The 24,311-nt window shown below is 40.6% G+C and overlaps 1 protein-coding gene across 1 annotated transcript in view; it reads left to right on the top strand.

Moving 5' to 3' along the window:
* itga9 (integrin, alpha 9) overlaps window positions 1-24,311 on the top strand; it is a 60,005-nt gene that overhangs the window by 29,457 nt on the left and 6,237 nt on the right. The window contains exons 16-26 of the mRNA XM_054798124.1: window positions 9,854-10,006; window positions 10,834-10,910; window positions 12,230-12,377; window positions 15,901-15,987; window positions 16,087-16,166; window positions 17,206-17,289; window positions 17,672-17,780; window positions 17,869-17,976; window positions 21,856-21,981; window positions 22,101-22,220; window positions 22,297-22,392. Of these exons, the coding sequence (XP_054654099.1) occupies window positions 9,854-10,006; window positions 10,834-10,910; window positions 12,230-12,377; window positions 15,901-15,987; window positions 16,087-16,166; window positions 17,206-17,289; window positions 17,672-17,780; window positions 17,869-17,976; window positions 21,856-21,981; window positions 22,101-22,220; window positions 22,297-22,392 (1,188 nt within the window). The remainder of the gene's footprint in view (window positions 1-9,853; window positions 10,007-10,833; window positions 10,911-12,229; window positions 12,378-15,900; window positions 15,988-16,086; window positions 16,167-17,205; window positions 17,290-17,671; window positions 17,781-17,868; window positions 17,977-21,855; window positions 21,982-22,100; window positions 22,221-22,296; window positions 22,393-24,311) is intronic.

Here is a 24,311-nt window from a genome sequence, read left to right as displayed (position 1 = left end):
ATGCAGGGGGAAGACAAAAGGCTGCCATTACTTCATCACTTGGCGTCTCCACAGCACTTCCCTGAGAGACATGGCTGTGACCATGCTGTCATTTCCCACTTCTCTTTGTTAATGGTTGTTATTTTTGATGTCAACATCATCCTCTGCTTCCTGCATTAACAGCCAACGTCTCTCGTAAAGCAAACATGAAAATGTACACACTGCATATCTGTTTATGTCCAGCAGAGAGGTCTCTTAAAGGATGGATTCAGCACAATTGTGTTTGTGTGCTGCAGCTTTATCAGGGTGGGGGCCTATAAACAGTGTCTCCGATGACAACAGTGAGGCAGAAGCAGCCAAAGCTGTTTCACGTTGAGTGACGAAATCAGCTGCAGGAAGCATCTGGAGACTTCCATCACCAGGATGGAACAGTCTCAAACACAAAGACTGAACTTTTTCACTGCCCCTCCTTTCTGCCTTCCAGTCATTTACACATTTCAATTACATACTCACGCATCACTTTGTCTCCAGACGTCTTAAGGATATGTCTTAAGACATCTTGAGATACATATGGCAAGACATCTTGAGACATCTTGATGAGTCAAGACATGTCTACAGACATGGGTCTTAAGATGTCTTACAGTAAGATGCCTTTGAGATGTCTTGGAAATATTAAGATGACTTAAGTTATCTGAAGAGGTCGAAAGATGTCTTAGACATATTTATTTCTCAAGATGTTTTAAGGCAACACTATCTCACACTAGCTCTCTCTGTCATTATCAATAAACTATCAAAATTAGGGTGACCAAACATCTTGTTTTCCCAGGACATGTCCTGTTTTCATGTGCTGTCCTGCCGGTTCTAGTTTAGTTTTAGAAACTGATGAAAATGTCTGAGTAGAAAATAGGAAGGCACAAATTCAGAATTTCAGATTTTCAAGTTATTTTTGCACCATTGGACCTTATCAAAGAGATGTTACTTTAGGCATGATAAAACATCTTTAGTAATCTCTGAATTTGTGTCTTTGGTTATAGATGGTATTTCGTAATCTAGCCATACAAAATAACCATTCTTTAAATATAAAATTGTGAAATTATGACATCTTGAGTAAACCTAACTTATTATGAAAAGAATTTCCACCCAATTAACAATCGGGGGGACGATTGTAATATGCATCCTTTAAACCACAACACCAACACCAACACAAAACATAAATACATCAATTGAAAGTGAATGCTTTTAACAATATTACGAACCCGCCGGCATCTGGGCAGCTTTAACTGTTTGCACGAGTGTGGAGATAATGAGCTTCCTGTTTATGGATGTAGTTTATCACAGTGTTGGAGGAAGTTAATCTTTCAAAGCGAGGAAGTCTTCCAAGGGTTGTTTTTCCAAACAGCAACATAATTTTGGCTTACTCATTAATTATTTTACAATTAAACTGCCTGCTTGCATGCAAAAAACCCCAAATGAAAGTATTTATTTGGATAGAATTATTTAGTTTCCTTTCTTTACGAGCTTTATGAGATACTTGCTGCAGTGGTGACCTGCCTCTGTTTGATTACCCGTTGTTACGAGCCCAGACTGCTTCCTTAAAAGGATCTCAGATGGATCCTGCTCCTTTTTTTGTTCAGCATGGGGATTTGTTTAGTTTCTGCAGCAATGCACGTGACTCCAGCCTCATCAGCCATGCAACTGTAGAGATGAATGAAGGGTTAAAGGTAGGCTGCTGCTGCTGATGATGAAGATGACGGGTATGATGGGTTAAGAATATAGGGAATGTAGAGGCAGTAAGGGTGAACGTTTTGTCCAGCCCACCTCTCAATTCTGCTACTGTGCTGCAAAGGGGTCATTTCTAGAATTAAACTCTGTGATCCTGAGAATAGAACAGAAGCAAATACCTCCTAGAAAATAAAACAATGTGGGAGGGTTGAGTGAGAAAGCTGTGAAGAACCACATCTGTGTATTTATAGGCAATTGGCAGGCTTTCACATTCAAGTACTACACAACACAACTGTGGTCAGCACTGGCATGGAATCAAGTAGTTGCTGATAGAACGTAGTAAAAATAACAACGCTGATGATTTTGGTATGTTTGAGGAGTAAACCTATTCCAGCAGGGAAGTGAGGCACCTTTCTCTCCTCTTTTATGAATCCCAGCTGTGCTTTTCACTGTCCAGGGGTCAACTGTTGAATGCCTTCTTCATGATGCATGCAAGGCTATAAAAGTTGAGGGTAATTTGTGTTTACGTGAATGACGTTTTAAAAAGCTGCACATTTGATACAGTCTCAAAAATGTAGCTGTGTATCTTCTTATCCGCACCCTGGGGGTCTGTGTTGGGGGTCAGTTCCAAAATTCCATGCTGGGTGGAAGATTATAAAATGAAACATTTATTTTTAATAGTATCTATCAAGCACTTGTGTGAACAAATAATTAGCATGTTGCATGAAGAGCAACTTGCTATTTATTAGACTTTACACGCTCCATGCGTGACAGTAGGAAATAGGAGGAAATATACGTTTGCTCATGGGACGCATTTCAACACACAGCCACAGCTTGTAAGTCTCACTTTTGCAGAAAAGGTTATGATTTGATTTGCGATTTTATGGAAAATGGCAGCCAAAAACAGCACTAAAATGTGTTGTGTTCAGTCTGGAACAAACAAAAGTGCAGCTGAAGTTGTTTGTTCTGGGAATAAAAGTAGAACTCTAGTAAACATAAGACCTCAGATGCAAGAACAGGTGAGACAGAAATTATTTTGGTCAAAATAATTTAACTACAATTGCAATTTAATTACAATTAAATCAAAAGCGTTCCAAAAGCATGTAGCGCCGCCATGACCTGAACATTTATCACAACTTTGCCTTGTTTTTGTAATTTGACGCTGATTGGAATTGGAATTGTTGGCGCCCCTGACCAATACCACATAAGTAAATTAGCTAATCCATTAAATCGGTATCGGACGATCTCACTCATGGATGATCGGTGTTAGAATCAGCAGCATAAAACCCTGATCGGACCGTCCATACTACACCAATATGAAATAAAATTTAAAAAAAAAATGGCCTGCTTGTGTTGTCATGTTAATGTTCAGAAGTTCACTGTTCATGAATGCCCTGTCGCTCGCTGTGGCCGTGATTGGTGGCTAATGTGGAAGTGTTGTGCTGCTATTGTGGAGCGTGACGGAGAAATGTGTGTGAGCACTGCTGTTGGTGTGTTCAGGTCGGCAGTAAAGTATAAAAATAGCTTCAGACTTTGTGTGTGTTTGTTGGGACGTTACATTAATCCCAAGACGTTGCTTGCCCTATATCACCTTAAAGTCTAGTTATTACCGTTTACAGTATATCAACAACCCCCTTGGTGGAAGCAAAATGCTATTGTTTGCATTGCTTCTTCAAATTCATCAATAAAACACATAAATAAAACAGCTGTTCCCACAAAATAAATTGCCTTGATTAGTTAAAAATATTCCATATAAATATCAGAAGCTCCTCTTGCAACTAACAAATTGACTTTTTGCAAGGGGGACAATGTGCAATAACCTCTGAAACACTCTTGTTTGTTTGGTTTGTGTCAGGTTCACTTGTGTTTTGATGGACAACAGTTTGTGGAGGTTATCAGGTTAATGCCCAAAGCTGGACAAACATCTCTCTCTACCATGGCCACTAACATCAGACAGAACCAATGTTTGATCGCGTGTTGGATGTTTGTTGAAGTTTTTCAGAGCACTCTGCATACATCTGGTGTGAGCTGGTCTTTCCAATAACTCTAGGAAAGAACAAGCTTTCAAAATCCAAGTGCATACTTCGCTGGAAGCTTTTTTTGTAATCAGACTAACAATTAAGACCTGAAATTTCAGATAGTTTCCCTTGAACTACAAGCCATGTTTTTAATGTAAAATTGTTATTATTAAAAGTGTTTGATAAAAGTTATTTTTTTTAAACACATACTTGAATTAAGTATATTTCCAACATCAGAGGGAGGAGTCTGATGTAGACACAATAGAGGCATAAATCCATATGTATGCGTGCGGAATATAAGCAATTAAGACATTGTTAAGTGGCCAATAATAAGAGGAAAATACTCAAAACAACATGCATGCATTACACTCCCACTCAGTTTGACCACCTGTGACAGAACAGCAGGTGGCTGATAAACAGTCTTTTTCCACAGTCAAGGATGAAAACGCAAAGTTCTAGTGCTAGCTTCATTACTAGAACTGAAACAGAGTTTATGTTGCAACCAACAAGTTCATCAAACGGTGAATGAGAACACTGAAGAGAACACATTCTATACAAATCCATCCTTTCTACAAAACCCAAATACACATGTCTCAGAAAAGTTGTTTGATTCTGCTATTTGTGATTTTAAGACAATTTAGTAGGATTTGTCACAAAATAATGCAATGTAATTTGGAGAAAAACTGCCATATTTGGGGGTCACTGTACTGTAAATAGTTACCTGGATTTCTTTTGCCTTTTTGCCCTGTTCCACTTTTTTTTTTTTTTAAGTGTGTCATTGCTGGGAATTGGCATACGCACACAGCAGTGTCACATCCGTGTTACTGGAAAATAGTGTAGATTGATAGCAGTATAGTGCTTAACTTTTATTGCCATTTCTGACTAAAGTGTCTAAAGTCTCTTAAGAGAAAGAGAAGGATACCCACCTAGAGAGCTTTCATAAGATGGGGATCATTTCCGTAGGTTCGTAAAAACTGGATGATGACTGTTCCCTACTCCTACACATCAGTCTAGCCTAGACTTCTCACGTCTTTAAATTTAATTCTGGTTCAGTTGGTGCAACTCCCTTCTCTTTACGCTACTGGACTTTCTGAGTTTAAGATCCAGTAAGCATTGGTCCGTCATACAGTGTATATGCTGGAAGCATTCTTGCAAGTAATGCACATCTCATTATACACACGCTAACCTTCGACAGGCTGGATTCATTCATCACTTAATTCAAAAGGTTTTTCCATTCGGGCTAAGATTCCCTGGCGTTTCGCCCTCCAATGAAAGGGCCTCAAGCTGCAAGTCATCCAAACGTCTATTGTCCAAATAAGGAGCAGTGTGTGTGTGTGTGTGTGTTTCCCTTGCAAGTTAATAAAGACTTCCCATGAGCAGACTCCAACCATATGCTTTTGAGGGTTTGGCTGAGAGAGAGAGGAGCTCTTGTGCATTTCAGGCAAGCATGAGGCGTTTGAAGATCAGAGCCCCTTGCAATCTGACGTCACTCCTCCCATAGACCCACTGTGGTAGAACTGCACTATTAGCCGGAGGGGTTGGTCGCTTGGTTTGTTGCCCTTATGTTGATCTGATTAACATATGATCTTCTAGAGAAATACAAAAGTGGAGTTTTGGAAGGATCCAGTGTAGTTTGATTGCAAGCATACATGTTATGTGTGTAATGTATGTAAGAATGAATACATACCAAAACACGTTGGACCTGAGTGTGAACATAAACACCAGGAGTTGGCTCAAACTTTGTTCCACAGTAAGGTGGTGTTGTCTGTAAAGCTTTGTACCCTGGCTGTTTTCTTTCATAACACACGAAATGGCAAGCATCCTGTGATTTCATGAATATATAGGAACAGTCTGTATGGAGTGAGTCATACAAAGAAAAACACAACTGTGGTAACATGTAGATTTGTCATGTTATAGTTGAGAATTTACAGTTGAGCCATAGCATAGCGGAAAAGAAAATACTTCCTGCTGGGTTAAAGTGTGACTGTAAGCATTAATATGTGAGGTGAGATGTTGAGAGGGGATTAGAGTTTTTTTTAATGTGCTATACTGTATTTTGATCTATGTAGATACTAACCTGTTCGATACATTTCTCAAAAAAAATTTTTAATGATGGTATAACAGTAATTAGTGTCCCTAGAGTGTGCTTATGAGCACTGATCAACATTGTTACCTCTTTTCTGAGAAGTTGCGGACCAAACCACTATCTGTTTGTGTTTGGTTCATGTTGAATTGGTCTGTCTATAGCCTAACCAATTACTCCATTAATCAAAACAACAAGCTTCAGATTGATCGACTAAGAAAATAATCATACAGTTGCAGCCCCAGTTGTGGTACTCCTTTGAGGAAATGTCTAAGAGTCAGCAGTGTTGCAGCCTCTGTTCTTCCTGAAGCAATGGAAGCATCTTACTTCCTCTCTTGTCATGTTCACATGCTGCTGTGTCAGCCAGGGATTAAACTGTCATCCTATTGGCCAAGGTCATGTACCCTGTCAGAGGAGATGGCAACAAAAAAAACCTAAAAAGTCTCCTGAACTAAGGTCTTTGTGAATATGTCACATACCGTGTTGCTGACTGTTAGCTTAATGTCTTGTTGTTCTTGTAAATAGAATATGGCTTGTATTTAACAATTGAAAAGTAACACGGGTCATAGTAATTTAAAAGTAAGAAGCACACTTCCAGAATGTTGATATCTAATCCTGATGACTGAAGTTGAATGAGGATTAACACAGAGGAAGCCTTTGAGGTACGGATGGTGCAAGCATTCTGGTGTCAACTGTCCATAAACTTTTAGGGTGTCAACAGTCAACACTGTGCTGGTATCCCTTTCAGTTGGTGCTTAGGAATTCTTCTGCTCCATACAGGGTGCAGGCACAGGATCAGAGGGTGTGGTGGCAATTGGCAGCATTGATCAAGGGATAACTGGAGTGCAGAAGGCTTGCTGAGCATTTGGGACTTAACAGTCTGCTGTCTTGTGTTTCTCATGTGAAACCTTCTCTTCATCTCCAAAATAATGGATGTTCTGTTAAAAAAAAAAGTTGTTTAATGAAATGATTATGCCATTTAGTGGTGCAAAAAGCCACTCAAAAACACAACATTTCAAGCCATTATGCCCCCCTTTCCCCGCCTAAACCCTCACTTCTCATGTGGCTTGTGAAAATGTGAGATAAGCACGGGGAGTTTAGAGGCTGCAGAACCAAGCATTGAACTCTCAGGGGGGTCAGTTCACTCAGGGGACAGCGGACAGGGGCCATTTGAAGCATTCTGCTTTAATGGCTACTGGGGTGGAGGCTTTTGCCGCCAAGTTTACCGCTGCTTCTCATGTGCTGAATCCCAGCACTGGTCATGTTACCATGTCACCATCCTCCAGCTGAGCGGCAGCACAGACAGAACAACACACTCTCTGTAGGTCCAATGAGCCATGAATCACAGCCCAGTGATTGATGGCAGGCTGACCTCTGGTGTCTTTGGCCAGACCGCTTTATTATTAAGTGGTTGGTGTATGGTTATGCCATGTGACATAAAATTAGTCAGGTTTTTATCATTGGCTTTAGTGTGTCAGCAATCCATCCATTGCTGGAGTAACAAAAGGGAACCCGTGCAAACACGAGGAGAACAATTCTGCACAGAAGCTGGGATTCAAACCCTCAATCTTATTGCTGTGAGGCACCTATTACAAGCACTCTGCAATCTTAATAATACAATAGCATAAAAATATATATTTCATAATATCTATTTTTTTCAGAAAAATGTCTCGATTTACCAGAGCAATCCACCGCAGAGTGCTGACCACATTTGTTTTTCTCCACTGCAAATAATGTAAATCAAAATAGTCAAACTGTTGACATCATAACATTTTTAACTGTACACATTATTTTTAAAGTATCATTTTCAAGTTTTTGAAAGTCTAAAATGATTTCAAAGATACAAGTACATGTATAATAAGGCTAAATAAAAAAATTAAGAAATAGATTAAAGTCACCCATAAACAGATTTTTTTATGTTCTCTTTCTATCTACTACTTAGTGGAGACTCATTTATCACAGTCGGGTCTGGAACCAAGTAAAGACGATAAACCAGGGATTACTGAACTCGTTATTTATCATTAATAAACATTCATTAATAATTAATAGAAATTAATACCGAATGATGTTTGAAGGTTTTTTTTCCCCCAAAATTTTAGATTAGACTCCAAATTGACTTTCGGGGGCATTTGACTTTGTAGATTCCACTGTATTTAGTCATCCTAACAACATGTGCCACTTCTTGTCACAACTAAGTGCAGCAGGCAACCATACAATACATTCAAATCATCACTAAACAGTTTTTTATCTACATGTTGCACGATTTCCCAAACCAGACTCAGTTTTTTTCTGTTCATGTCCTGCACTAATGAGTGCTGCTTCCTGCTATAACTCTCTCACTGGTGATGAGCTGGGTGGGTTCTCCACTCGTGATATACAAGTATTAAAAGGGCCAGACGGGCTGTGTGCCTGTCTGAGCCAAGAGGATGGGTGGCCAATGGAAAATGTTGTGAAAATGGGCAAAAGTGAGCGTACGTGATGCCCGGAAACAAAGGGTGTTTTCATTGTGGTTTTTGGCTCTGATGTCATTAGATTACTGATGAATCTTGTGCGTGTTTATACTGTTGACTTTGAGACAGTGTGACCTGACCCGTGCTTTATATGTAACGGGCAGAAGAGATGAAAGAGCTTTTTTTCTATTATTCTGTCGTCTCATGAAGATATGAGGAGGATTTGATCACATTTAGCTCTATTTTCTTTCTCCCTGCGTGTTTCCAAAGCCGATGCCAAATCAAACTGTTCTTTTTGTGGTCTCTGATTAAGTTGCCAGATACTAAGATATTTCTCAGAGGCACAACCATCAGGTTAACAAAATGCTGTGTGCTTTCAGATTACTGAGAACTGTCATCAGTGACACTCCTTGCAGTTACTATGAGCCAATTAAATGACTTGATAGTTTTGTAAATCATACTCGAAAAGCAATTGGGATGGTCGTGTTTTGCGGGAATTTATCGCAACCACTGATGTGGATCGAGCTCTCTGATGAGAATGGAAACAACCAGACTGGATTCCTTGATGTGATGTGCGTCAGAGAAGTATGCTTAAATACAATAATCACCTTGTGTGTGCCTGGGGGAGTTGGTTGTAGAGCTTGTATAAACCTTGCATTCTGGTGCTATGCTGAAATATTGTTATTGCTATTAATTAGGGGTGTCAAAAACATGACGATGTTTCTTGTTTACTGAAAAGCTTTCTCGCGGGAAGAGGGCAGCCGGAAGTCCATCAGACTGTCAACTATGGCATTGCTATTTGTAATGATAACGATCGTGACGTGTTGCTGCTTTTTTCTTTGGCGTTCAACAGCTGCCACGGTGTTAATGTCCAAGCAGAAGCTGTAGTAATTCTACACTTGATCAAAGTTACTTAAGATTTGTCAGCTCAAAACACGATCTCCGAGTATGACATCTATCAAAACATATGATAGTGGAGTCTATTTCGGAAATTCACTACTTCCTGGTACCAGGCTCTAAACATCATGGGAACTGAAGTTCTTGTTTAACGTAAACATAAAGCTAGACCACTGCGATCTGCAATCTGTTTTACATGTGCCTTTACATAAGTACTCATCAACATAAATGATTAGTAGCAGCAGCTACAACTGCCGTCATTATTTTAACTTTTATGATTTTTGGGTTTTTTTCAATTTGTGGAAAAAAAGTTCAACAGTTAAACGCATCATGCTTAGATCTTGCATGCAAAATTATAAAACATTTCAAAATGTACCTGCTTTGTTTTGTTCATTCATGAATTCATTCAGTCCGTTTGTCCAGTCCTATGTTTTGTCATTGTAGATTTCTTAAAAGTAATGTTAAAATATCGTCTCGTCTTGTTCTCGTGATCCCAATATCATGTATCGTCTTGTCTTGTGAGCTGAGTGTATCGTGACACCCCTATTATTATTACGAGTAGTAGTAATCGTAGTGGTAGTAGTAATAATGGTGGTTATGACACTTAGTCTGCAACAAATCAAAACAAATAGCCTACTTGTTAATGATGCTTGATCATAAAAAGGACAGAATTTACAGCAAAAAAACATTTATGCTCCCTACAGAAAGATGCAAAGGATGTGTTCACAGCCATCACGTTCGAGGTGGCGTATAGCTTAGAGAAGCATGTACTGACCGGACACCAGGAGCGAGACCTGCCCGCCCTCACCCCTGTGCTACGATGGAGGAAAGGACAAAAGATTGCAGTGAGAAATGAGGTAAAACACACTAGGTGGGGAAAACAGACTTTCTGGTTCAGTATATCAGACCATAACTGGTTATAATATTATATTATTTTTATAATTTAATAACATGTTTTGGCAGATCTTTTTTCCTGTTTAGTCAGGAAGTGTGCTTGCTGTAAGGCTTGCATACACTATCTGCTCCATTCTGTACCATGGATTGCTGTGGTCGAACATATTTGTTCTGGCTTTCATAAAGATTTAGATGTGTTCAACCAAACACATTTTCCAGTTAAAAGTTAAAAAGGATTTATAAATTATATCTGCAAATTATGACACAGTCACACACACGCAGTGACGCACATTATTATACCCCCAAATAGTTCCCTTCACTTGATTGAAAATGTCACACAGTAAAATTTCATTCAACCCACCAGCTGATAAATCACAGAAGGGATTAAAGGAAGGAGCACAAACTGAGGTTCAAATGATGTGGTGGTCACCAGCTTATTATTGTCTGTGTTAGCTTTTCTTGAGTGGAATCCTAGAGAGGGATTCATTTATTTTCACTGCAACCACCTCCAGCCTGGCCCACATGTTTCCGAGGAAGGCTGCACTTCTTGAAAACGAAGGGATTTACATCTTTTCAGCACCTCAGAAGCCATAGATCTGAAATTCATCAATTACATCAAACTTTGATCTGTGTGATCAAATACAGACTGTTAAAAATATGAGGTGCAATGGAGTAAACACAGTTCTACATCAGCACAACACTGCCCCCTAGACTGAGTAGGAAGGCATTGTGAAATGTGTTGGGGGCTCAGACAGCATGAGATCACGTGAACTTCATGTTTGCTCCACAGACATGGTTTGAGAAGAACTGCCTGTCAGACGACTGTGCTGCGGACTTGAGGCTCCATGGGAAGCTGTTACTCTCTGGGTAAAGAAAAAAAAACGTTCCTTCCTCATTGTTTTGGGTCATTCTGTTTTTGGACCTTAGCAAAAAGAAGTCATCAGCCATGTGGGTGTGGGGCCATGACGCATGCTTGGAGGGTATCCATATGTTTTTCCATGCACAGGGAGTTCCCGCTTTTTTTATGGAGTATTACTCCGAGCACTCACTGATGGTCTTTTTGGTGAAAAAGTAGTCATCTTTTTTGATGATAAAGCTGTCCTCCGTCAAACAGAGACTCGTTTAGAAGGTTCAGCTTTTCTTTCTTTAAATCACTGGGAGCGTCATTTTTGTTTTTATGTTGGCAAACAGTTTTGGAGATGGGTAAATTGTATCAAGGTACTTAGACAGATGTTTTTTACTTTTACTCCTCCTTTTTTTTAAAAGTGAGTGGAAACCACCTGTCGGAATGGAAGAAAAAAATATTTCAACACAACCTGTAGCGTCTAGAATGTATAAAAAATAGCCCTGCTTGCTCTGACCTCAGTGATGCTAGTAATAGTTTATGCAAAGTGTATGATAGATTTTCTGGTGCCAGAAATGGAACAGGATTAAATAAAATATGAAGATTTACGCTGACTGGCCACAAGATTAGTTTCAGCTTGGGCGTTTATGTACCTAAACCACAGAGGACGAGCCGTTAAATAGAAGCAGGTTATAATTGGAGTGAGGCTGTTATGTCCAAAATGTAACTTTCATAATGACTTGGAGTGAGGAGAATGTGCAAAGGAAAACGTAGTGGTCATTTATAAGTATAGTGCACAACACAGCAGCAACAGAACCAGTGTTGTAATAGTAGTAAGGGGCAAACTGCTGAGCCAGCATTAACGCCGGTGTTCAGTTCATTGTCGATTAGTGCAAGTGTAACACACATGACTTTCACACTAACAGCTGAGTAGCGCAACCAACATTTTAAAGCGCAAGCAGAGATACATAAAGCTTCCGGATGCTGATTTGATTTGTCATGGTAATTCAATTGGAGCTAGTGCCATCTTGTAGGGTCAATAAAAAAAACATTTTAGGAAGTTGCCTACAGCCAAAATTCTGAATGCTTTTTTTTTTTTTTTTTTACACACGGGGCTGATTACAGACCCCGGCGGTTATCAGTTTCTGTAGACCACTCACCCTGCGACTACAGGAGAATTGGCGGTTAATTGAATAGCGGCGAATGTGCAGGTGTCCCTGACGTAGAAGCCCAATGTTTCCTTTGTTTAAAAATGAATTCTCCTTCCCTCTGGCATTGCACAAATTTGTTAAGACAATTGTTTATTCACTGACATACATTGTTGACATTATATTCCCATCAGGGCGCATAGCAAGCCCCATTTGGCCTTGGGAGGAATAAGGAACGTCTCGTTGAACCTGACCATCTCTAACGCTGGAGACGACGCCTACGACACCAACATCTATCTCAACTTTTCCCAAGAGGTTTTCTATATCAACTTCTGGCAGAAGGTCAGTTCCATGCCTGGCAGTTGTACATATCAGCCATATCCTCTGTGTCCGTCTTCGATTTTACTCAAAGTTTAAAAGATACAGTAGCTAACAAAAGACAGACAGAGCAGCCAATTCTACACTCCCATGGTGCTTCAATCATCTTTAAAACTCACAGGGCAAAGAGACTGTATCATCTTGTGAATGCAGGTTTGCCATCAAATATTGATTACAGCTATTCTTCATTGTGGAAAATCCTCGTGATGTCTCCTTTAATATAAAAGCAACCCACTGTCATCTCCTGTGAAAGCTGGGGGAGAGATTTTCTTAAATGGAAATGGATTTCACAGTGGCCATCTCTGCCTCCGCTCACGTCAGTTTGAAGAGGAAGCCATCATGTCTGAGAGAGACACCCCATCACTTTGCTTTTTAGATACTAGACAGGACAACATCCAGTCAGAAGGCTCACATGACGTGATGGATGAGACCTTCCCTGCAAACCTCACAGCCTATAAAATAACTTCCTCCAATAAATGTGAAATTGAATTCAAATAGAACCTGAGCTATGGGTGAATATTAGAAAAGCAGATCTGGAGTGCCATAGTTAATTTAATATCCCCTGCTGACGCCATTGACCAGGTTGCCAGCATCCACAGAGCCTCTTTGGCCTCAAGAACCGAATTGTCGGTGCGGCCTGCTGCACAAAGGGTACAGAAAGCCAACTTTATGAAGAGTGGACAAACAATTTGAAGATTTAATGCTCTGGGAGACATTTCTAATGACTACCGGAGAAGACAAGGCGATATGTCCCCGATGTCCCCCAACTCATAGTTTTCCCCAGAGGCTTTTACTCCAGTAAACCCAGTGTGAACTTGTCTGCCCCTCAGAGTGAGGGGACTTAGCTGGCTGTTGTTCTTGCAACGAAAGCTGTCAGAATGCTGTGGAAGCTCAATTGCTTGGAGAAGAGCTGCTGAGATTCCTGTGGGGCTGCAGAAGTATCAGCTGTACCTTATCTAGTACAGTGGAACTTCAGTTTTTGTCATTAATTATTTCCAAAAGGTTTGGCGAAAACCGAAACTTACGACAACTGAGGCAATTTTTCTCTTAGGAAATATTGTAAAGCCAACTAACACCTAAAAATAGGGACACAAAATGAATTTAATAGAGAATAATTGTAGTTTTACATGAGGAAAGCTGTGAAATAATTACAGTGTAAATGACGAATGAAATGCAACTTATTGTTCATGTGACTTCCCAGATATTATGGCAAAATTGAAATGAGTAGTGTGTCTCACCTTCTTTATCAAATTGCTTGCAACTTTCTTTGGCCCCATGGCAGGTTATTTAACAGTCACACATTAAAAAAAATGCAGGTACAGCACTGTACGTCAGCAACCTTTTGTTCGGGCACTCAATTTCACGGAACGATACAGTACAGGAAAGACGGACTGTCACGTTCAATATTATACGAAAATCGAGACAGTGTACGAAAACCGGGGCAAAATTTTCAAGTAAAACCACGTCATACAAAAACTGGGGCGTACGAAAACCGAGGTTTGATGGCATATATAAAATGAATATTGGACTCCATTGACCACAATTGAAATGTGGTTTTAATGCTTTCTTATACAGTTTATGAATATGATTGTGGTCTTCAGTTTAGAATACTACATAGAACTTGTCTTTCAATATTTGTAACTAATAATTGGCTTGAGTCAAACATGAAACAGCTATCAATTATTACTTCATAATAATAAAATTTTTGAAAATCGTCCATAGAGTGAGGGAGCGATGTTTCCAACCTTGAAATGGCGAGGGACGACTATATTCATTATTTTACGGAGCGCTAAGTTGGGTACACTTTAGAGTAGCCACTGTACAGCGTGTTTCGCAGTATACCAAAAAAAACACTCAGCGACATAGCTGGCAACTCAAGTGAGTACACCTGATAGTAAACATGTCCAAATGGAATAACATCTATACTGTTTTCAAGCTGTACACCGACTACTTTTAAGTTATTATACAAATTCCATTTTTATAGTGTTGGCCCTTGAGAAGATATAATAAAATGGTTGCTGACCTGTGAGAGGTGTACTACTTTTGTGGGATAGTGTATACACATACTTTGAGACAACCACCTGTGTATTGTCATCTCATGTGCTTCCATCATTAGAAGGTTTGGATGACACTAAAGAGGAGTAAACAGTCCCAGTTATGCTTAATGGGCCTGGCATTTGTGAGCATCTGCGTGTGTGTGTGTGTGTGTGTGTGTGTGTGGGTGCGTGTGTGTAGGTGTGTGTGTGTGTCCACGCGTGTGTTTTCATGGCAGACCAAAGTAAGCAAGCGACAGAAAGTGAAGAAGTGCTCAACAAGCAGACTGTAGTCGTCGCTCTCCCCATTGAGGCACTTCACGCCATATGTCTGTGCTCTGCTCTTGCTCAAGCGCTGCCAGGTGGATGATGGGTAAACAGGCCTCCTTCCCCACTGTGCACTCTGCACAGCCCCACGGGATGGGCGGTGTCTGCACAGAGGAATACAGGAAATAGAGGAAATTCCATCATTGCCAGTTGTGCTTTGGTCCCTTCTCACAACCCACCGTCCACTTTGGTGCATAAAAAAAGGGAAGTGACGCTTGTTTAAATTGAGTTAATGAACATGAGGCACATAGCCACACCCTGCTGAGCCAGCAGAACAAAGAAGGGAGTGATAGAAAGATAGATGTCTACTTGTTAAGTATGTCACCAAAATGCAATCCTGCAGCATTTCTGGAAGCATGCTTTGACATACAGGCTTGCATTTAGACATCCTCCATGTCTGACCCCCCTGCAGAATGTTCTGGGAGGGTCTTTTTCAGTTGTGTCTTTCTGCCCTCGTCCATGCTCCCACAACACAGCCTCCCAGTGAACTTTTGCTAAAAGAATCCTGACTGCTCACAGGGTCGAGCTTGAATGTTTACACAGTGCAGCCGGTGGAGCTCCATATTGTTTAGACAAGCTTCCAAACACACAGCCTGGAGCTCGGCCAATTTACCCACCCGACAAGATTAGTGTATGTGTACATGTGTGTGTGTGTGTGTGTGTGTGTGTGTGTGTGCCATCTCTGCTTTGTACAATGCATAGGCAGGTATTGAACTCATCTCTGAATCAATCAATCAATTAGAGGACTACACCCTTAACATTTAGAGATTTTAGACAATTCTATGCATTGTGGGAAGTCCCTTTTCTGTTCCAGCCTGACTCTGCCCCAGTGAACAATGCAAGTTTCGAGAGCCGTGAACTCAACCCCAAACAGTTTTGGGATGAACTGCATCAGAGAGTATGAGCCAGCAGGCCCTGTCTCAAGTGTAGGTGCAGTGATAAGGTGTCCCAATTCTGTACATTGTGTATATAACAAATTTCACCCGTACACTTATCATGAGCGGTTGTTTCGTCAGTCAGCATCTCGTCTGCAGTGTCTTCCTTTGTTTTACAACTCCCATGTCACCCTACCGTGTCTCCTGTCCGTCTGTCTACACTACCTAATCACGCTATCTCTCTTTGTGCAGGAAGAGAAGGGTATTTCCTGTGAGCTCGTCGACTTGGACTTCCTCAAGTGTAGCGTGGGATTTCCCTTCATGAGAGCGCAGACTAAGGTATCAAGCAAGGTTTTTTTTTTACTACCGCTGTTCGAGAGCCCCTTAAACAACAATCCAAAAAAAGTCTAATTTGCACTGTAATCATGTCTTCTCTAGTATCATTTTGCCGTCCTTTTTGACACCAGTCAACTTTCTGGGGAAAATGACACATTGCAGTTCTTGGTGCACGCAAAGAGGTATGTTGTGGGACCAGGGGTGCCCGAATTTTTCTCACTGAGGGCCACATACAGAATAATTGAAGTATGCAGGGGGTTCTTAACCCTTGGCTGCTTAAAATAAAGTTACTTTTTATGTACACCTGAAAACCTGGTTTCCCTGTACTTTGAATGTGGACTAAATTGGTCCTGAGCGTAACGAGTGTAGGCATTTATGCAAGTCTCCTGTTCTATACATCTTAATAGAGAGATCATGTAATTAAACAAATTATAACCCTGTCGAGTTTCATCCAGTTACCCTTAAAACTAACAGAATCAAAACAATCAAATATGCAGAATGTACATGTTTGGTCCCCCCAAGGTGCCTTGACGGTTAAATATGCTAAAACAAAGCCAGTGTAAGCCAGCTACATCTAAGCTTTGTGTTACAGGTGCCAAAGTATGATAGTGATATCTACACTCATCCAATGTGTAACATTTGTAACAACTTTTAGTCTTGCAACCTTTTCATTTTGTCCTCTTACGTACAGTATGACCTTAAACCTCTTTCATAATGTTCTGATGTAGACAATATTTTATTATTTTTTTAGAATATGCCGCTGGCCAATAAAAACAAACCTGCAGGCCGCAAAATGCCCTTGGGCTAGACTTTGGATACCCCCAATTTACGCAATGTAATCCGATACAAGAGCTGTAGCAATGTTGCCTGAACAAAGATAATAATGTGAAATTTTGATTAGTGTTTATTGTTTTAGGTCAGTGGTGTCCAAAGTGCGGCTCAGGAGCCATTTTGGCCCGGAGCTTGTGTTTTTTATTGGCCTGAGGGTGTTTGAATAAATAAAATGAATTCATTACTAATGAGATGTATTATTAGATATTAGACTAATTTGCTTTGTCACCAATAACACACAACTAAGATATAAGACGATTTTTGCATCTTTAATGCACAAAATGTATAAAAGGAGCCCCTCACATCCTTCAAAGTGCCTACTTGTTGGTATGTTCAAATGAAGAATCAGCTTGAAGTTGTTTAACAGAACAACGTCTTTATTTGTTGCAGCGCCAATCCTGAGCACAAACTCTCTGATAACACTTTGGATGTCTCCATCCCTCTTGTTCATGAGACAGACACAACTATTACTGGGTAAGAACTTAAAAACACACACACACATTCCAATACACAAAAGTTGCCTAGAGTGACCATGTGCACGCATTGAGTGCCTGTCTGCTGGCTCTCAGGAGAGTAGTCACACTGGAGGAGCGTATCAACATGAAAGCCCTTATCTCGGAATGTTTTATTGCCAAGCGAAAGGGAGAGAGATGTAAAACAGTCCAAATCCGCCAGAACTTTGACATCTGATAAGGCTGCTGTGTCTGTTGTCTGGTAGGGGAAGGGAGATATCACAGCACATCTGGCTCTTATCTCAACTACTACAGGGATGCTCGTATTGGGCTAATACCGCTTTAAATCACTAAATTGTTTAAAAAAAAAAAAAAAGTAACATTACCTGTGGTGTTTTCTGCAGTGTGGTAACACCTAGCTCCTTTGTGTATGGAAACTCCATCGACTCCTCGCGCTTCATCCAGATAGAAGACATGGAGTGCGACTTTCAGCCACTTAATCTCACTTTCCAGGTAAAGCCGTCACACGCACACACACAGTTGCCAGTGTTAGTTTTGCTTTTTATGTACGTTGACGTGTCTTCTTGCGCACATGTTCCAGGTGATAAACAGCGGGCCCAGCCGGCTGCCAGGCTCCACTGTGGACATCAGGATTCCAAACCGACTTGCTGGCAATGGAGCCGACATGTTCCACATTGCTGAGACGCAGGTGGATTCCGACTGTGTGATTTCATTTCCAGACAAAACCATTGACTTTTGTTGTTTATTCAGTCACATCTTTAGTTGTCTAGCGTCGGGCTTCTCCCGATGCTGCAGCTGCTCCCCCCTTAGAGGACGTTGCATGAGGCAAAGCGTCCAAGTGTTGATGTTGCTTCTGAATCTAGCCAAGCATTTTGTTTCACAACATTTTGCATTTAGATAAAGAAACACAATATTCCCAGTGGGTTTGGCTATTTTCTTAACCCTTGAGTTGGCCCTTTCATTGAGGTAGCTCATGGGGGAGCTCAAGCTGTTAATTGTATTTACTATGAATGGGCGGACGGGGTTGACTATATCCCACCCTCCTAGAGCCATCTGGAATCACTTTTAAGGGATCAGACAGTTTGCACGGAATGGGAAAAGGACACCTGTGGAGCAGGCTACCGCGCCACACTATCCCCAGCCTGGGAGCACATATCAAAATGCTGTGAAGTGCACCAGACAGTATTTATTGGCCATATCACTCATGTACATTCATTTGTTTAGATGATGACATATATGTTCCAAGCTCCTGCTCCATATGTTCCTAGTTTACGCAACAAAATCCCTCAATCTTGCTTATTTGACGTGTAAATACTGTTTTTTTCTCGAGGCCGATCCACCAGGTTTAGGTTCGATGAATCATCAGAGCAGCAGTGGCAGGATAAAGCGATGTAGTAAAAGTGTGCGGTTGGGCCTTCTGGGTGGCAACAGGAAGAATTCATTGATGCTCCATTATTATTGCACATCGCATACTATAAAAAGTAGAAATCAAAATTACACTGCACTTTTTGGGAAGTTTGCCCATCATCCACAATCCTGAAGTGAAACATGACCACACATGTCTTTCCCTTGTCTGTGCGTGTGAAAGAGAGAAAAACGGTTAGCATGAGGGAGCTAACAATGGACGCAATGGGACACACCTGTTTTGACTATAGAGCTGTAAAAACAATTTCAAAAACAAAACCTCCAATGTTGCATTTACATACCCGACCTATATATTAACCAAGCTACACCGATAGTTACTGTCGCAGCTAACATGAAGAGCTATTTTTTTGGCGTAGTGACACAAAACCTTGCTAGTCTCACACCTCAGGCCACTACTGAGAGGTAACACTAGCTACTGAACTGATTCCACACGCTGCCAACTAAACATTGGGACAGACTCAAGCAGTGGATACTGGCTTTCAACTTAGACCCGACAACATCGCAACAAAGACTCGGCAAGATGCTTGTTTGCTGTCAGCATTTTTTACCCGAGGACTATGCTAACTTTACCAGCTCAACGGGGAGCACAAGTCTTGTGCTGAAAGATACTCCTATTCCATCAGTCAGCATCAATGCGCCCAAGTAAGAAGTTCCGCTAATGTTTAAAATGATCAAAATACGGCAAAATACTGTAGTTTGTAGTAAGTATTACATATTATCATGAACGTACCCGTTACTGCATGATCACAACATGTATATAAAACGGTAAAACATCGTTAGAGGCTTTTTAGAAGGCTTTATAGTCAAAGTCGGTGTGTCCCATGACATCCATTAATAACGCCCTCATGCTAACTGTTTTTCTCTCTTTGGAGCGCACAGAAAAGGGAAAGAAATATGTGTTCATGTTTCACGTAAGGATTGTGGATGATGGGCAAAATTCCAAAAAAAGTGTAGTTTTCCTTTAAATATCTTTAATCAAGCTCAAAATAGGTATTTTTTGACAAAACTAGCAGGCACTTTCACAGAGCAAGTCCAATTTTCTTGTTCTGTTGGCAGATTATTTTGTTAATTTTGAATGATACTGTATATCTCAGATATATATACTTTTTGCTTAAGATGAAGCAAATTGATTGATCTAACAGAAAGTGCCTGGCAAGAAAACACTTTTTTTTAGTCAAAAATGAGCACTTTTGATTAATTTCTGATATTTAATGTTAGCTAGATTTCCACTTTTTGTAGTGCAGACACTCAGAAATGATAAGAATCTCGTTTGTTGTTTTTCAGACAGACATTCTTTTCGAATTCTATTCTTTATGGCATCAAAATGAAAACATGATTGCAAGCACACATTGATCGCTGTAGAGCTTTTACACAATGTAAGTACCGTAATTTTCGGGCTAGTGAGCGCACCGAAATATAAGCCACTCCCACTAAAGTTGAAGAGAAAAAAAGATTTGGACATACAGTATATAGGCCAATCTATGCGCTGCAGGTGTCCACTTTGTAACATGGGATATCTAGTAGAGAACGAGGTTACACAAAGATTTTTTGAAATTTTTAATTAAATAAATGCTTTTTTTCCAAACAGTGCGTGTAAAACGGCTGGTTAAACAGTAGCCTCGCAGAAAAGTCATTCATCGCTGTCCTCATCTTCCTCCAGCCTCATTATAAATGTGTCATACACTTCGTCAGTCGCTCTCTTTCATGAGTAGTCACGCAGTAGTCCAGCCTTTTGAAACCGGTTGGTCATAGTGGATTTCAAGATCCGCTGGCAAACTTGTTGCTGGATCGATTGCCTTTAACTTTAAGCTGCAGCATGTGCATTTGTTCGTATGTTTTGCATGATGAGGGTGTGTGCATGAAGCGCAAAATGGCTGTTTGGAAGTACAGTGCTCCATCCACACACGAGCATGAGTCTTATTTATGTCTTAAATGACTTATTTTCTCTGATTATATCTACCATGTTGGTAATATGACTGTAAAGGTGGCTCGTGAGTCAGCACAATGTAGAGCGCTTTGTTCCACAGAATGATAGATGTAAAAAGGACCAGTTTGTTACGCGCAATATTGTACAAAAACCAAGACACTAAAGGAAAACCGCGGCAAAATTTTGCCGAACATTTTCGTAGAAAACGGAATCATACGAAAACTGGGGTTTTCAAAAACCGAGTTTTGATTGTATAGCCATGAGAACTGAGTGATGCGCGGATTGATACCAAAATGTTGATACCACCGATTTCGGTGTTTTTTGTACTGGTATTGATTCTTATATTGAAATATTTAGACACATACATTAAGATGTTTTGACACATTTGGGAGTTTGAGAGAAGTGTTTAGCGTCAAGCATGCGACATGATATCATTTCAGCTATGCTGTGTTGATAAAAAGTGTACTGTGGTTTTAAAATGGCTGGAGTCCTAATCGAGTCCAAATGATTGTAACCATTTTATCCACTTTAGTCCTTTAGTGCTAAATTGGTATCGTAAATGTATGTCAACTACACAATGTAAACAAGTCAGTTAGTAAACAATGTAATATGGATCATAATTAAATACATTTGTGTGCTAGTTGGCTAACTATCGTTAAGCACTTTAAGCACGTATTTTAGCGTAAAATTGACTAAAATAAGTATTTATGGTGTTTGATTTAATAACCGACGTTATTTATTTATTTATGTATTGGTATCGCCGATACCAAGCTCTGTTTGGTTTAGTATAAGATTGGTTTTAAAATTTAGGGTACCACCCATCACTATCGGGAATCTGGTACATTTATTAAAAGTGCTTTCGTTTTAAATGTACCCTATGACCCCCTGACCGGGACAGAGTTCCACCTCCAGAGCTTCAGGTCAGACAAAAGAGAGGGGAAAGGAAAAGTATTCCCTCGAGCATGCTGAGCTGTAAACCAGCTACCGCTAAATCACTCCATATGAGAAATCTGTTGAGGAGGGGTGCAGCTTCTTGTTTGGGAGAAATTCCCGCCATCCCACCCGGAACAATAATCAGATTGGATCATTTAAGGTCACACACACTTTTCTTTCCATATTCCATATATTAAACCAATGATTTTTACACATTCACATTCACTCATTCACTTATCTTAAGGCTTCCACATGATTTTCTTTGTGACCGTCTTGTTTCAGGTGGCGGACGGCCGAGGAAACTGCACCCCACACAGGAACCCAACACCGTGCACCATCCCCCAGGACCGAGAGAGCATCTTCCACTCCATATTTGCCTTCTTCACCAAATCAGGCCGCAAAGTCTTGGTAACTACGCACAGTGCTCACATTGCACTCATGACAACAAATCAAAGGTCACACTGACAGTCGTCTGTGTGACATCTTTGAATGCTTCTCCTCACACACACACTCTCTCTCTGTGACAGGACTGTGACAGGCCGGGGAGAGCGTGCATTACCATCTCTTGCAGCCTGGGTCCACAGCTAAAAGAAGAAGCTTTGAGTATAGACACCAAACTTCTCCTCAATACGGAAATTCTGAAAAGGGTGAGCGACCACGTTAAGAGTTTGTCCATTGCATGTTGTTTTCACCTAGGGACTAAATCCCATCGCAATTCTGCAGGACACCTCCTCCGTGATTCAGTTTGTGGCCCGGGGCCATGTACAAGTGAATGACAGGACTGTGGAGGTCCCGAAAGGCCTTCCAGAAGACATCTCTGTGAGTACATACTGTATAGTCTGTAGTAACCATGCAGTTAGCAATCATTTAGGTGTCCTACACAGAAACACCTCACAATACTGAATATCCAGTACTGTTTACTAATTTCACTGTTTTTTGAACATCTTTGTCCCCCAGTAGCACAGTAATTGGAAGTACAGACACATTAGCATGATTACATTAAAAATGCTAAATCAACCACATGGACCAAGAAACAGATGGACAAACAAACACAAATGTTTTTTTGTGTGTGTGTGTGTGTGTGTGGGGGGGGTAGTTCAATTCAATTCAGCCTTGGTGGGAGTCTGTGCGCTACTAAGTGACATTCTAGTTATATGTGGCTATTGAAGTACAGTAGAACCTCGGTTTTTGTTATTACAGGAAAACCACTTTTTTGGAATTTTGCCCATCATCCACAATCCTTATGTGAGACATGAACACGTCTTTCTCTTTTTTGTGCGTTGTAAAGATATAAAACAGCTAAAAAGAGGCAGCTAATTAATGCATGTAATGGGACATACCAATGCCATCTACAAAGCCCGCTATTAAAACACCTCCTAAAACCTCCAACAAGGTTTTATAGTTTTATATCTACAGTATGCTGTAACCATGTAGTAACAGGCACATTCATGATAACATGTAATACTTACAGTATTTTGCCATACTTTGGTCATTTTAAGCATTACCCGAACTTCCTTCCTGGGCGCATTGATTTCACATAGCAACATGAAAATGAACGCTACACCTAGCATTATCTTTTCCAAACTCCAAAACAAAAACACAGCAGCAGTGGCAGCAGCTCCAATGTGTCGCGTGACCCTTCGGTAGTGGCCTGAGGCGATTGTGAGTGAGTTTGTGGTGAAGCTAGTCACTAGGCGGCTACCGGCTAGCTGGTGTGGTGTGGCAAGGTGTCACTATACCACTGAAGTGGTTCTTCGGCGTAACAATAATAATAACAATGTCGTTGTAGCTTGGTTAATATGCAGGTCACATTATGTAAATGCTTTTTTTGCAACCGCACATATATATATATATTTTTTTAAAGTATATATTCATCTAACACTCAGAGTTTTACACACTGCAAATGAAAATTACTTCTTGTTAAATGAACACCTGACAGCGCAGGTGTACCTAATGTAGTGGCCAGTGTATGTCCATGTAATTCGGCAAATCTCTTTTGATATACTTTCATTTGAGGTTTATTCCAGAAGAGGCTTTTTTGTGAAAATGTGTTTGTTTAATCTCCAATAAGAAGTGCTCACAGTGAGGTTTGTGGCTTTTGGAGTCTGTGGAGACGCATATCTTAAAACCTTACAAAAAAGTCTGGTCGTGTTATGGGAAATGTTTAGAGTGAACTGACCCTTTTGAATTAATAAAATTCACTGTTATTCCGCATTTTTAGATTTCTATTAGCCAAAATGTAAGTCTGCTGATAGACATCAATATGGTGAGTCCTGCAGGGAACAGCTGAGGCCTCTACTCCTACTTGGGCCCTCAGCTGCGTTCAAGGACAGACCCTCCCCCTCACACTGTTGGTTGCGGACTGATTGAATGGCTCAGCAAATCAGTCGTGGTGATTAAATTGAGCATCCTCTAGGTAGCATCTCTCGTGTGATTGACTTAGTGACGAAAAAGGTCGCCTTTCTGACCCTCAGTGTGAACACACACATTCCAAAAGTCTGAGTTGTGGTCCCAGTTTGAGTGTCAAGCTGGGTTTCTCATCATTCCGCCCATGTAAACACACCAACACAAATCCATTACGTCTGGGCTTTCCATTTCTACAATGAACAGAGAGAACAATGACCGTTCATCTCGCCATGCTCACCATGCTCAGCAGCTGTTCAATCCCAGCACTATGAGCTGGTGAAGGTGTTAATGTGGGAAACTATTCAGCAGAGCGATTATCTTTATTTTGTGTT

Source organism: Dunckerocampus dactyliophorus, chromosome 14 (assembly GCF_027744805.1).
Source record: "Dunckerocampus dactyliophorus isolate RoL2022-P2 chromosome 14, RoL_Ddac_1.1, whole genome shotgun sequence".
Lineage (NCBI taxonomy): Eukaryota > Metazoa > Chordata > Actinopteri > Syngnathiformes > Syngnathidae > Dunckerocampus > Dunckerocampus dactyliophorus.
The sequence above is the reverse complement of the archived record's forward strand: the minus strand, read 5'-3'. Positions and strand labels throughout refer to the sequence as shown.